This window comes from Phoenix dactylifera, chromosome 11 (genome assembly GCF_009389715.1).
Source record: "Phoenix dactylifera cultivar Barhee BC4 chromosome 11, palm_55x_up_171113_PBpolish2nd_filt_p, whole genome shotgun sequence".
Lineage (NCBI taxonomy): Eukaryota > Viridiplantae > Streptophyta > Magnoliopsida > Arecales > Arecaceae > Phoenix > Phoenix dactylifera.
Window position 1 is genome coordinate 599,939 of NC_052402.1, and position 15,333 is coordinate 615,271.

The following is a 15,333-nucleotide window of genomic DNA, read 5'->3' on the forward strand; positions in this document are numbered from 1 at the left end:
GATGGTTTCCTTCCCCATCATGGATTGATCTAGTTCTTACCTTTCTAGATAAAAGATGTGCTGCATAACGAAGTTTCCAATCCTCCTCCTTTTTTTTGCGAGAAATTTTCTTTCCCTTTAAATTATTGAGTTAGAGAGATATACTATATCTACGAATTGTCTAGGTGGTGACTTTTGTTGTTTGAAAAGTATATTACTCCGAACATCTTAGAAATGTTGGAGGTCATAATCAGCTCTTACTTGAGAGAGAAAGGAGAGGCGAGGCAGATGGTCATGGAGCTGTGGACTTTACTAGTATAAATTGTGGATCGCAGAAAAGGATGGCGAATTTATATGAAACGTAAATATGCTGACTGACTAAATGTTGCCTCTGTAAATAAAAAGACTATGCGTAAAAGAATATTAACTCAAAATAGTGGTCAGTCACATCATGTAGTGTGTTTAGAGGGTTGTTAAGGATATTACTAAGCTTAGGGCCTGTTTATCTTCCCATAATTAGGCGTTCAGATTTAGTTCAGGCGAGGGAATCCTACTTCAGGTATTTGGTTGGCGCAAAGTGAAACTAAACTGAAACTCTAGCCTTGCCCAAGTTAAGGTTGAAAAGACTGAAGACTCCTTTGGTTTATGGGGAGAGGAGGGGAAAAGTGCGGTCAACAAAAAAAAGAAAAATTACAAAAGTGACTCATGTTTGCTTAGAGTTTTCAAAAAAGCGAGATGAAAAATAGCCTTTTTCATATAAATAAGGTTCTCATATTTTATGAAAAAAAAAATCCATATAGGACATAAGAAAGTTCAATTTCTATGGGCTAAAATTGGGTTAAATTTTTTGCTCCAAAAGTATCTGAAGTTTTTAGATAGAATGGGGTATCATGTTTCTATTTATTAAGGGCATAATAGATATTTTATATAATTTTTTTAGGAGAGTAGATGTTCAACCAAACAAAAGCTTTAGAATGTATTATTTTTTTATGATTAATCAAATATACAAAAACTATTTTTTCGGCCGTCAACTTTCTAAAAAACATATTCCAGTGGGGAGCTTCCTGCAAACCGAACGGCTCCTAAGCTTAAGAAAACATGAATCCGATAACTCAGCTCGGGCGAGGGCCCATTTCTCGTGTTTGATTGGTTATAAGTGAAACTGAATTGCATTCCAACCCGGTCCAATAAAAGGTAGAAAAGGCCCGAAGTGGCTTCAGCTTCGAGACAGTCGAAACCACCTCAATGTAGTGGGAACCTGCGAGGCCCACTTACAGCAAACAAAACAGGCCGTGAGTTAAAAAAAATGTAATAAGTGAAAAACAACAGTGGAAAATTGAAAAATGCATTTTAACTCTTCATCTACTTGCATGATTTATAACCTCAAGAAAAAACGTGAAATATTAAAAACCTCACCAAAAACATCTTGAAAAAAAAATCACAATCACATAAGATCTGCTCCTATCTCTTATTATCAGATCTCTCTTCTTTGTTGCTAGCATGCATTCAAATCCATTGCTTCAATGAAGGTTTTAGATGATGACCGTTTTAGCATTAGAATAATTGTTTTACAATTATAAACACTCTCGTTACATTAAATCGACGCACCCACTCCCATTCCTGCTCTAATCCCACCTATGTAATCCTTGTGCACTACACCAATTTTTGATGGCTGCGAGGGACCTGTGTAAAGAGCAGGGAAATGAAGGGTATTGTGAAGCATTACTCCGTTGCATGTGTTATTATCTTTTAAATATTAGCTACTATTTGTTATTTTCGCTATTCATCTATATAAACTATTTTTTTAAAAAAAATATAAATAACTCCTAGAAAAATAACTCTATGAATAGGGTTTTTTTTTTTTTTTACATTAATTCTTGAGAACTTTCATCTTTGTATATTAATTCCCATATTTGTTTTATTTGTATTTTAATTCCTAAAGCCTTGGAACTTATACATCCCTAAGGTTAAGTTAACTAGATGATAATGAAATATTTTGTATTTATTCTTCTAAAGATGTTAAATTCATCTTTTAGATATTTTAGTGCTTAGTCCTCGCATTTAGCCAACTTCTTAACCCATACCCTTTTATCAGTGGTTATTAGCAATCAAGTCCCCCATGAATATTGAGCGACATGAGCAAAAAGAGATCGTGCTTTGATCCTCATTCGCTATTAAATTTAGCACAATATTATCCTTCTATAACCTTATCTAGTTTTAACCTTGGTCCACACCGTGAAAATAGTGGATGTTATATATAGGCAAATAATTTTAATTTTTATATAAATAGAAAAAGATAAATTTTAAGATATAAATATAAAATTCAGGGACGAGTCTATAAAACCTCTTTATTTTTTTTTGTAAAAGAAGCCCAAATAGTAGGGATAAAAGTGGAATAAAAATATCCATCAGAACTATTTTCGTATTCAAATCTATCTGGATATGAATGAAAATTTGAGCATTTAACTAATATTTGTATCTGTATTCATATCCATCAAATATATATATATATATATATATATATATATATATATATATATATATATATATATATATATATATATATATATATATATATAACCATATGATCCATATTCGAGTATTTGATTTTTAACCCTTACTAACTTTTAAAAAAATAAATAATCATATTAACATAATATTAATTTAATTTACTATAATATTTTTGATTTTATGATCATAAAATTTAATTATCTAATTTATATCTATATTAAAATTTATATAAAATTTTGCATCCGGTTTCAGCCCAATCGGGCAGGGCAGCGCAATCTAAACTCGATTGGGCGTCGGTTTTCTGGAAACAACGCGCTCACAGGCTGCGAATCCAGGCCCGGTCCATTCACGCAAGAACCTGCGCACGAACGACCAGCAGTGGATTCCACAAAATTGACGGTGAGGATGCAGCCCCTAACAAAACCATGAGGAAACGTAGAAACCCTAACCCTCAAAACCTCTATAAATAGATGCCATCAGACCTTGATGCGGCCATTCTCATGGGGTCTTTCTTTCTTCGAGTGGTCTTCCGTCTGTTCTCCGCGGTGATGTCGTGGGCTTGGCGCCGTGAGTTTAGGGTTTCTTCCCTTTTCCCGTTCTTATATCGATTTGGGGATGAGGACATGGGGACGATGACGATGAACTGGTTTTAGGTCTCGTTCGTCGTAACGGCGAGTTGCCTTGCCGACCATCCTGATATATCACCACCCATATTCTGAGTCCCATCGCCTTCCCCCCAGTCTGTCGTAGGGTTATGGTTCCGATAAGTGTTTTATTTTTGGATTTTTGTTTTGATTTTGTTGTTAGTTTTTTTGTTGGGGCCGATGATTAAAGAACTTTAATGACAAGCATATGTCTGAATCGATCCGTGTCGACGAAATCTAATCTTCTCTATGAGGCCACTTTTGCTGCCAAGATCGATCGTTATTTCCTCAAATTTTCTTTTAAAATGACAATAGTTCGTATTTTTTTTTAATTATTTACTCTTGATGGAGTCTGTGATGAAGATTGTGGAACTTATTGTCTGAATTTTCTATGATTACAAACCTACTACTGCCTTCCTTCTGAGGCTTCCATCTTTTTAAATCTTTTTTTAAATATATTTTGGATCTAGGGTTTTGGGGTTAAACAAGTGGGGAGGGGGCTTCGATTAATTGATGATTGATAAGGTCGCTTGATGACCAGTTGCATAGTTCAAATGATAATCTCTTAGTAGATTATGATTACTTTGAACGTCTTTCGCTCCTAGCTGACGACCTTAACATTGTTGTCGAAATTCTAACTCCTTTAACGCACCAAATTTGATTTCTTATCCATTTTGCCCCCTATCGATGATTTTTAATCTATCTATTTATGAAATTTTCTATGATTGAGTATGTGCCATTTTATCAGTTAGGGATTGGAGAAACATGGATGCAGATTTTTTGTTCTTATAAATTATGCAGTATTTCCCATTTCAGTCTTAATTGCTTTTTTTCTCTGCTAGTTTGATGCTCAGATTTGGCTCCAGAATTGACCATGTTATTATATTTTTGTTAAATTATTGAAGATTTTAAGAGGCGCCGATTTAGGTTGATTATTCTTGTAGACTGAATTGTGCACTACGGGCATTATTATGTTTCCTCTTGATCTTGGCTAAATGTCTTCTTGCTCCATTCTAAGTTACTGGTTTCTGAATAATTGTTATGTTATGTTTTGGATAATTGTTGGTGTAAACAAGTTGCTGTGTCCGGCGCTAACAGAAATTAATTTTTCTTGACCTCAAAAAAGTGGATTGAAGCATCCATTGTAATCTGAATGAGGAAGATGCACGGTAAGAATGGCAAGTCATCTTGGGGTTCTATTCTTAACTTAAAGAAGAGGAAACAGTTTAAAGAGAGAGCAGAAATTTGGACCCAATCTAGACCATTCCTGTACTTGAATTTTTTTTGTTTGGCTTGGGTAATTGGGTTATATATTGATCTGTCTTGATCTGAATGATCCGTTGGGTTAAAAATTGTACTCATTGATCTGATCTGATCTTTTATTGGGTTGGATATGGGTCTAATATCTGAATAAGAAATTGGATTAAGTTGGAATTACTCATGACTTGATCTGACTCGAACTAAAAATGATGTAAAATTTCAAACTGAAAATTATTCATTCTTCGGTTAGCATCTTGTGGATGAGAGATAGGGAGCTACCTTGAGAGCTGATATTCTTCTATTTTCTGATTTTATTGGGTGCATGCACATGTGTTGTATGAACCACTTGGTCTAGCAAAAAAAAAAAAAAATCATACTTCAAGTTCTCAAGATTTTATCAAACATAATTCGAGGCTAGCAAAAAGTTGTAATGCCACTATGAAACTCTTTGGAACTTCAAGATGATGTATCAATGAACTTTTGTAGGCTAATTACAATTATTGATAGCAAAATGGAGGATGGGCATAACAAATGTTATGATATTATCTTTTTTTTTTCTTATGAATTAAGTGCAATCTAAGCCTATTTCCCATTACTAATGAATTGGACGTTAATTGTCAATCCAGAATGTTTTTATATGAATAAAATTAAATTATTTTGATGTGAATACAAGCATATATAGAACAATATGTTTCATTTTATATTAAATTATTGTGATTTTATGTTATTAGATACATAAATAAGCGTCACATGTACATTTGTAAATTTCCTGAGATATAATATAGTTTTTATTAGAGCTTTGGTATGGACTAGCGAGTTAAGACTTGTGAAGGAAAACAAATCTTAGGAGATTTGTTTTATATTTATTTTATTCGAGCAATAACACTTTTGAAGAAGGAAAGTTCGTTTAGCGTTATATATTTGCAATAAAAATAAGCAATTTATTAGTTCGCAAAGAAAATCTTGATATAGGAATTTGAGGACAAATCATATAAAATTACTCAAGTTCTAGTTCAAGATCTCTTTAGTGATTATTGTGTACATGAAAGAATTTAGCAGCTTATAATGAATATCATTGATTGAAAGAAAAAGTAAATTCATTCTCAATTTCTAGAAATGCAACCCAAGGGAACCTAATATGTATTTTTAATTTCTAAGAGAACGTGCATAAACTTTCCATGATTTAGAAAAATTGTTGATAACAAATGTTTTCTTTATTCATAGAAACTTAGACATTGTTTCCAATATTATTAATTTTTAAATTGAGTTTTTTATTTAAATTTTTAAATGTTTTGTCATAAAATTAGAGAAACTTCACAATTAGTATTTCACATCCTAATTGGCAACAACATATTGGATGGAATATAATCTTCATACCCAAGTTAAATCAATAATTAGAAAACAACATAAAGTTCAAAGTTTGAAAAAAAAATCCACTCCAGAAATAATCTTTTTACCTATACAAGGCAGTTTTTCAGTTCGGCAATCCTACTAGCAGATTGCAAGAGGACATTTGTTACTATGATTCTAAAGAGGTTGGACGCCACGGAGCCGTGTTACTACCGATTGATTAGCTTTTGCACTACCTAATACAAAGCTACGGCAAAAGTTTTTTTCGTCAGACTGCATGTCATTCTACCTAGACTCATCAGTTCGGAGCAGGGTGCCCTTGTGGTAGGGCGAAGCATCACAGACAATATTTTTATTGGCTAGGGGTCCATGTTCAATCTTCAGAGAGCTCTGAGTCGGAGGAGCTTGATGAGCATCAAGCTAGACATGGAGAGAGAGCTTATAATGGGATGAGTTGGGACTTTCTGCGCAGTTTATTGGTGAGCTTTGGTTTCCACGAGCAGTGGATTGGCTAGGTTATAGGGTGTGTGAGTTCATTAAAGAGATCCAACCGTGTGTTACAGAGCCAAGTCTGCTATTTGTTTTAGTCCAAAGATCCAACCGCAGATCAAGTCATCCATTAAAGAGATCCTGGGCATAGGCAAGCAGGAGGGCATGATGAGATATCTTGGGGTTCGTATCACTGGCCGGCGTCTTCGGCGTAGTGATTGCTCCAAGGTCGAGCTGAGTATCAGACGCAAACTGGAGGGATGGCAGGTGGACACTCTCTCTATGATGGGGCGTATCACCCTAGTGTGGACGGTATTGAGCTCGATACCAGTGCACTTGCTGGCGAACACACCGGTGCTGCTGTCTCTATTGAGGCCTCTAGAGCAGTTGTTCAGGGACTTTGTGTGGAGTAGATAAGAGCACAAGAGAAGCCTTCACCTGGTGGCGTCGGAGGTAGTTTGTCAGCTGCTTAGACAGAGTGGTTTGGGGGTTCAGTCACTGTTAGCGAGGCGGGAGGTTATAGCTGCGCAACGCGCCACTAGATTTATTCTGGAGCCGGATAGTCTATGAGTGCCTTATTGAGGGCTAAGTATGGTGCCCACTCGACGGGGGTGGAGCTCCAGGCCTGGCGTCACTGTTCCTTCATTTGGTGGGAGATTTGTTCCTCCTCCCCGTCAGTGCTACCGGCGATCAGGTGGATGATTGGTGATGGATAGTCTATTGATGTTCTGGAGGATAAATGGGTGGCGAAGCTACTGCTTTGCTGGATGCCGAAGATGGTCGACTCGGTGAGGCTGACGAGCTCAAATTCAGTGACCTAACTATCCTGGAGGGCCGGTGGGATGAGGTCTTGATTAGAGAGGGTTTTGGGCGCAATTAGTTGAGAGGGTACTTGTCATCCTGATATCTTAGGGTGTATTGGATAGACAGGTGTGGGCGGTGACTGGGTCGGGTGTATTCGGCTGACATATAGACAGTGATGGGGGGTGAAGTGGCTAGACAATGCGATGGTAGCTGGATCTGGAGGATGTGGGTTCACCTCCGAGTAGCATTACTCATCTAGAAGTGGTTTGGGACTACCTGGCGACTTGGAGCATGCTGGCGAGGAGGGGAGTCAAGATTTCCCCGATGTATGTGGACTGCCAGGATTCGGTGGAGACTGTCAGTTATGTTTTGTTTCAGTGCCCATAGGCAGCTCAGGTTTGGAGGGCATCGTTTCCCCTATTGGGGTCCGGTGTTGCGATGGGGAACTCTCTATGGTAGGTGAGGTCTGTCATATTGTCCCCGAGCATTGTAGGGTTGCGTATTGCTGCTGTCTACTTGGCTCATTACATTTGGCTGGACAGAAATGCCAGAGTCTTCGAGGACAGGAGGGCACTCGTGAGGTCTGTTGTAGAACGGGCTCTCCATTAGGTAGTGGAGGTGATTGAGACTGTTGGGTCTGATTTATCTACGACGGTTAGGGATACATGGGACCCCTTTTTGCTGCCACAGCGCCTAAGTTTGTTCTTGTTTCTTAGGAGCCCCCACCCTCTGGCCATCTTAAGGTGAATTTCGATGGGAGCCTGCCTGCTGGTGGTGATAGTGCTGGAGCAGCATTTGTGATCAGAGACCACAGCTACAGGCTGATTGCTGCCGGGGGATGTTGTTCCTTCGAAGCTTCGGCATTTGGGGCGGAGCTCAGGGCAGCATGAGAGGAGTTTTCCTATACGAGAAATGTGCTAAGCTGGCTTAATCATTCTGAAGGAGGACTCAGCCTCGTTGATTAAGTGCTTACAGGAGGAGGGGTGGGAGGAGGCAGAGTACCTGCTTCTAAGCGACACACGATGAATGATGCGGGAGTGCCGTGCTATCCAAGTCAGGCATGTCCTTTGGAAGGCAAATCAAGCTGCTGATTGAATCGCCTCATTCGCTGCTCATCATTCTGGAGAATTTCTCTAAACCCAACAGTTCTCTGATCTTTCTGCTTTATGTAGCCTTTTTGCTAGTAATATAGCTTGCTGTGCTCATGCGGGAGCAGTGTGAGCAGTCGATATACCAAAAAAAAAAAAAAATCTTTGCTCACTTTAGCTCTTTATGGAGTTTTCTGGTTATAAAAACATAATAAATCACTACCAATGTTATTAGTCATTATAATGAGAAATTGCAGAAAAAATGATAAAAAATAACAATTGCTGGAAATATCATCATTTCCAAACTAATATCTTTAACTAATATAAGAATTTGAGTTTTTAAAAATTATTTTAATCTGATAAATATGGAAAACATCAATTGAATGGTTGTTATATGATGACTTTTATAAGATGATGATGGTTAAATAACAATAATTATATAAAGCTTTGTCACATCGATATATTTGTTTCGAAATATTTTTTTTGTATACCATATCTTAGGTGTACCCGTCCAAGGTTGATATCATTAATTGAGTTCTTATTCCTCTGGAGATAATAATATTATTGCCTGTGCAAAACATCGCTTAAATGGTTAGGATACCCAATTAAAATTTTACAATAAATGATCAAAACTTTGGGATCAACATGTCCTGGTTAAGGCGACCAGTGAAAATTTCATAGTTGAAGAGCGAAGTAATGGAGAGATCGAATGAGTGTTACTATTGTCTATTAACCGTATATAAAGTATTAATAATTATATTGTTGTTTCTTTTAAATGAACCAAATGGGTATATGCACGTGGTAATGATAAGAGTTTCTAACGGTAACCTCCAAAACCGTTATGAGTCATTTGAACCCCCTGCCCTCGGACAATTGCGAGTTTCGGATCGAAAGATTTCGCCGTGCTGTCGTGGTTTTTGAAAATTTGAAACCCAAGCGCTCGGCGCGTGCGCACGCCAAGTTGCATGCGTCGCTCTCTCTTCCGCCCGCCCCCAACCCGATCCCTCCCTCGTCTTTCTTTCTCTCCGATCCTGATCTCCCGATCCCTCCCTCGTCTTCTGCTCCGGCGAATCGCGTCCGACGAAGGTATGGCGTCCTACCGCTCCCTCGCTCCTGCTTTCTTGATCTCTTTCGCTCTCTACCCCCGCCAGAACCCTAGGTCTCCACACATTCTCTCGTATTGACCCGCTGTCTCCCTCTCCTTCCCCGCTGCCATTCTCTCTCTCTCTCTCTCTATTGCTGTTATATGATAGGGGTTTGTTGGAATTCTCTGGCGAATTCGGTGGGTCAAAAGATTCGTTTTGATGTATAAACTGAGGCTGTTGTCTTTCTATGGTGGGTTTGTGGACAACTGATGACAGGAATTATTCATGGCTGGATTCTGTTCGAAAAACCGTGACAAAGTTTTAATTTTGATATTGGTTTGTCATTCTTGGTGCTCCGTACGGATCTCCATTTATGAAAGGCTCATGAATGCGGATCAAATTTTGAGTGGCTTTATCAGAGGAATTCAATTTATAAGGATCTTATGATGTTTCAGTAGCTATAAAATTTATGCTTTCTTGTTTTATATTAACGTTACCTGCTTTAGTTCTTGCAGCCTTGAATGGATAATCTGGCTGATTCGGATATGGTTTTTGATCTCTTGGATGAATAGGCTTGGATAACTTTGGGCATCTCTTACTTTCGTTATTTCTTTTAATATTGATGGAAATCAAATGGTTATTGAAAAATTTAATCAATAACATACCTTATGAAAGCATGTGATCAATGTTTCTAGGATCTTTCTTTGGCTAGAGTTACGTGCTCTAGGCTTCTCCTTGTGATCCTTGTCGTGCTCTTTTACTTTGATGGTTGAATGGGATGATTTCGCAGCTGGAAATCCATTTACTATTGAAATAGAGATTTTCTCTCACAGCCCAAGAGTCGCTCAGGTTCAATGATGGCAGATAAGGATGGAAGGGGAAAAGAAGATTGATTCTCACGTATTTGATGTCTTGTTTTTTTAACAAGGTGTTATTCTTTTCAAGAGGGAGTTAGATAACTACATAATGCAGTTAGCACTCGGGATGGGCAATGGGCATGCCCTCCCTTATTTCTAACAAATATTCTTTTTTCTTCTTGTCATGGTTTGGAAATGCAGTAAATCTCTCATGTTTTTTGCTAGGTTCCAGTGTTGTCTATTGTACATTTTCATAATTTGGTGTTACTATGGGGGGTTAAAAGAAATAGTTTACATGGTATCTCTTAGTTTCTTATGGACCACCCTCACCAGATTTCAGCTAGCTTTTCCTCCGGTCCTCACTCTCAAAATAAACGAACAAGTAAATGAAAGAGTAGCCATGTTGAGGATGACAAGGTGGAGGATGATATGATCATGGGGCTTCTAGTGGGGTGATAAGGTTGGTGGTGTCATTGATAGATAATTTGAGATTAGGGTTCCATTTGGTTCAGACATAAAATAGGCATATTGGAATAAGCTTTATGCCTGGCAGACAACATTTGGGAAGAAGGTATAACCGAGGAATAGTTATGCTGTTCAAACTTGCTTATGATAGGTACAATAATTCCAAGGAAGAGCTGTCATAAGCCATTCCTCGGCATAAAGGCACCTTATATGCCTGTTTTTCACTTTATTTTTTGTGAAAAAGAAGTCATCATTCAAAAATTATTTCATAAAGTTCTCTTGCTATTCAAATGTGGAGCCAAAAAAATTGGCATACGCACAGCTTCTACTATACCAGTTTTTTTTATTCCAAACCAAACGCAGCCTTGGAGTTTGGATACATGAGGACTTGGGATGGTGGTATAGGTGCATCAAGGAAGTGGAATAATTTGGAAATCTAAGGATAGATGGTGTTTGAGGAGGATGATAAGTTTGTTGTTTGAAAAGGGAAAGCCTAATCCTGTAAAGCAATAACCTACGTGTAAACAATTCATGAATAATGCAGATCATTGACACAATATCCCATTTGTCCTGTAAAGTAATCCAACAAGTTTGCATTTTCTAGCATGGTGACAACTTATCAAAGCTAATCATGTGACTGAGCAAGTGAGCAGCATACCGTATAGTGCAAAATACTTATGGAATTCAGATAATCTTTACCTCAGCTTTTGAATTCAAGGAGAAAAATAAGTTTTATGTACCTAATTTAGATTATAAATTCTGTTACTTTTGAAATAGTATTTATTATGTGCTATTCACTTCATGTGTACACTTGAGACACCATACAAATTCCTGCAGCTGACTGCCTGCTTTCACCATCTACCTGTTTGTAAGTCTCATCATATGTTTATGCTATACCTTACTGCAAAATTCATTTGCTTCTAATTGTTTAGACCACTTCACCATAATTTTGGATTCATTGTATTTTGACTGTAAGCCCTCACATTCTTAAGGGAATATGCTAAACTAAAATTTATATAATAAGGCTTCATAACTTTTTTTCTTCATTGATTTGGTAGTCTCAACATAGTTTGTGTAAAGATTGATATCTGCTGATGATGCAAAGAAATCATATTTCTTCTTTTGTTCTTACATTTGTCTTGTTGATTTCATCTGTTTCGAAACCTGTGCCTGACCGCTAAGTCTATATTCCAGGAATTGGAACCTGTAATATGAAATCCTCTAACATGAAAGAAACTGAGGGACTTAGAAATCAAAGTAAAGAAGAGGAAGTATCTCAAATTACAGAGGCAAATGCATCTATGCTTTCAGATAAACTTGTACCAGGGACTGCAGGCAAAGGTTCTCTTGGACAGGATGCAGCGTATTTGAGCTTGGGTCAGGTTGGCACTACAAACTCCTCAGCAAATGTGGGATGCATCACGGTATCAGAATGCACTAAGGAAACTAGTGGATCATGTTTCCCTGCCAAAGTAGATGAAGAGCGTGAACACAATAAGTTGAATTCTGTGGGCATTGGTGTGGATCTTAATGCTATAGAGGTTTCAAGTATGGTGGAACAGAATCCCTTTTATCCCTACAAAAAGTTGGGACAGGTTAAATCTGTAGATGCCTCTGAGAGTGGAAGCACTACTGGCCCAGTGGAGGAGAGTGAACCTTTGAGAATATGGAAGGAAATGAAACAGAATGGCTTCCTATCATCATCACATGGAGGCATACCAATGCCCAAGCAACGTGCCTGCCAGCCTAGAAAGAGAAAAGATGAATTCAGAAGAAAGGCTGAGTTTGCAAGGAGAGAACAGGCTAACCGGTTCACAAAAATTGCTGCTCCAAGTGGACTTCTTTCTGGACTGAACCCTGGGATCATTAATCATGTCAGAAATAGCAAACAGGTTCATTCCATAATAGAGGCTATAGTGCGGTCCGAGAAGCTTGATGGTCAAACACAAAACAGATTCACTGATCAAATGGGTAGCGAAAGTAATGACACCAATGATAGAAGGAAACCGTATAACTATGCCCATGGTTCAGCAACCAATCAGTTGAATCTGTCATTAAATAAACTATCCGTTCCTTCCAGCTTGGATCGAGGTGTGGACATGCATATGGCTGAAGACAAGTTTCGTTGTGAAATTTCTACAACTCAGTTCAGCACAAAAGATGATAATGATGCACTTACCCTGAAACTCTCATCAGCTATAACAGAGACATCAGAAAATGCTAGTGGTGCATCAACTGACTATCACTCTGCAAACCAAGATAACATTACCTCTTTATCACTCAAAGGTAATTCTAAACAAGTATGTGATATCCTCTTTTGAGTTTGTATATGTTTGATTGCTGATATCATCACAAATTATTGGAGAATTTGGCCTTTTATATAGTTGATCAAATTCTTCCAGAAACCTCGTGTGAAAGGGAAGATATGTAAAATGTGTTAAAAATTGCAGATGAACTAATTTGACATTTTTTTCATTTACAGCTGCTACTGTTTCTTCTCAGTGGCTGGACCTACTTCAGCAGGACATCAAAGGGCGTCTTGCTGGTAATCTTTTGTTAAACTTGAAGAATAAGTTTTTGAATATAGTTTAATATGCTCGTATTTTGTAATTGAGAGTCTGTTCATGCATGAAGCATTGAGGCGCAGCAGGAGGAGAGTAAGGAATGTTATCCAAACAGAATTACCTTACCTATTATCAACAGAATTCTCATTTAGCCAAGAAAATGATCCCTCGTTTGTGCATTCCTCTGAGGCTCAATGTTTAAAGAAACCTTCCCAAGAGATGCATGTTGCACGATGGAGATCTCTTTTCAGTCAGATGGATAAAGCACTGTACGAGGAGGGAAAACATTTGGTGAGTATTTTGTTAAGATTTTATAGTTTGACTCTTAGATAATTAGTGATTTTAATATCATCATTGAAGTGTTATCTTATTATGTATTTATTAGCATCTATTTTGTAGTATAACATATCTATTTTGATTTAATTTTAAGTTCTTTACCGATAACCTTTTTTTTTCAAAAAAGAACCGTGTGGTTTCCTTCTTAGTTTCCATCGATAATAATAAATTCTAACAGTGGTGCTGCTAGCATAGCCCTAACGTTTGGACACTGAGGATATTGGTTTGAAGAGCTGATTGCCATATTTCTCTGAAGTAAGGAAGTGAATGCTCTTTGATATATATGGCACTATGTTTGGAGCAGGACTTGTATGGTGGTCCCAAATAAATACGTTAAAGCAAGCAGATCATGTAATGCGATTCATATGGAGTATCAATGAATCATAGGTTGATTGACTTATTTAAGATGTTGCCTTTTTCTGCAATAAATGGACAAATATGGTTGTTTTCAGGAGAACTGGTTGAAACAAGTCCAAGAAATGCAACTGCATTGTCAGAAAGGCCTGAATTATGTTTGTGTGGAAGGCTTATCAAAATTTGGTTCATCAGAGGATTCCAGGTTTGTCAGGATTTCATAGTTTTTAACTACAAGAATCTTGATTCCATTTCAGATATCCTGCTTTAAAAATTGTGCAGATTATATTGTCGTAGCTCTACATGTTGGATGTTTTTTATGAATATCTTCTTTAAATGTGAGAGCATTATTAAAGAGGAAGCCACTTACTTGAATAAAGCAAATAATTATTGCTGAGCCAGAATTTTTTTTGGATGCTTTAGCATTATAAATATCCTCAGAAAGAAGATAAAAGATCAGTCATGTTTTTAAGCTATTTTAAGGAGAATCATGCTTCATTTCTATTGTAATTGACATGTATTAAACTTATGCAATTGCTGTTCATGTCATTCAATATGATGATACTGTATTGATTGACTGCTTTTCTGTTCTCAGTAAATTGAAAAAATCCGAGGCTCATGAGCAGGAGTATGCAGTGAGGGCTGCAGCAGCATCCATCTACTCCACATGCAACTTGATCATGACAACAGAAAACGTGCCATGTTTCTGATTTCATCCGAGCATGCCTGTTTCTTTATCTAATTAATGCCTTGTTTGTAATCCTGTTGTGCATTTATCACTCCTGTGACTTAGGAATGAAGGTTTATTTGATTATCCTTGTACCATTAGAAAGTGTGTCAATTTGTCTGAATTATTTCTGACATGACTCATTGTTCTACATAATTAATCTGAATTGAAGTACAATATTCCATTTCTCTTAATATCATTTTCTCTCTCTTGCAACCACTTCTGGGGTCCAATTGCACTTTGTTGCTATCTATAATTTGAAAGAGGCAGTCAAAGTGACTTCTTCAGGGAATGTTTTAACATTTGGATAATGCAAAATGAGATACAGATAAGACATTTGCATGGCTGAACCTTTAAGATTGTTCATGGCGAGAGTAGTTCTACAGGGGATGTTATTGGATGAGCTTGGCAGGCTCTATGGGATGTTAGACAAGTTCTTTCTTGAACCAAGCCTAAACTTGTTTCAGTGAGACTGGCTTGCACTTAAATTAAGCTTAGACTTGCATTAAGCTTGACTTGGACTCTTCGCCTTAAGAGAGATCCGAATTAGTTTGGTTTCGTATACAGTCAAGATGTGCAGGGCCATGTGACTGTAGATGATATGTATATATGTTCGCAAGTTGCGAAGGGTCATGTTCCTTTATACACATATACACACACACATATACTCAAGAAATGGCAGATCTATAGAAAAAAAATTCTTGAAAAAGAATAGGATGTGTCTATTAGTTCTACCTCTATCAATGCAATGGGATGTGTGTATTTATCTATCTCTTGACTCAAAATAGGAGTAGGTTTGAAAAAGAATCTTTGAGTGTCT

General features: G+C 37.4%; 1 protein-coding gene and 3 non-coding genes across 4 annotated transcripts; all 4 read left to right on the forward strand.

Annotated features, from left to right (window-relative positions):
* Nucleotides 1–3,117: 3,117 nt before the first annotated feature.
* Nucleotides 3,118–3,213, forward strand: LOC113462845. The gene has a single exon (XR_003386041.2). It is a non-coding gene; the product is annotated as a small nucleolar RNA Z43 (small nucleolar RNA).
* A 270-nt stretch (nt 3,214–3,483) lies between these two features.
* On the forward strand, nt 3,484–3,562 carry LOC113462846. The gene has a single exon (XR_003386042.1). It is a non-coding gene; the product is annotated as a small nucleolar RNA U83 (small nucleolar RNA).
* Nucleotides 3,563–3,655: 93 nt separating this feature from the next.
* LOC113462844 lies at nt 3,656–3,751 on the forward strand. The gene has a single exon (XR_003386040.1). It is a non-coding gene; the product is annotated as a small nucleolar RNA snR60/Z15/Z230/Z193/J17 (small nucleolar RNA).
* A 4,696-nt stretch (nt 3,752–8,447) lies between these two features.
* LOC103708983 lies at nt 8,448–14,712 on the forward strand. Its single transcript, XM_008794117.4, has 6 exons — nt 8,448–9,211; nt 11,727–12,818; nt 13,015–13,077; nt 13,167–13,387; nt 13,885–13,991; nt 14,382–14,712. Exons 1-6 carry the CDS (start codon nt 9,091–9,093, stop codon nt 14,494–14,496), a joined length of 1,719 nt encoding a protein of 572 aa, XP_008792339.2. The 5' UTR covers nt 8,448–9,090; the 3' UTR covers nt 14,497–14,712.
* The last annotated feature ends 621 nt before the right edge of the window (nt 14,713–15,333 follow it).

What these genes read in the sequence shown, in the direction of transcription:
- LOC103708983 (XM_008794117.4), top strand. Translation starts at nt 9,091, where the DNA reads ATGCGTCGCTCTCTCTTCCGCCCGCCCCCAACCCGATCCCTCCCTCGT. An exon ending in GCGAATCGCGTCCGACGAAG is followed by an intron (nt 9,212 to 11,726) that starts GTATGGCGTCCT and finishes TCTATATTCCAG; the next exon opens with GAATTGGAACCTGTAATATG. An exon ending in TACCTCTTTATCACTCAAAG is followed by an intron (nt 12,819 to 13,014) that starts GTAATTCTAAAC and finishes TTTCATTTACAG; the next exon opens with CTGCTACTGTTTCTTCTCAG.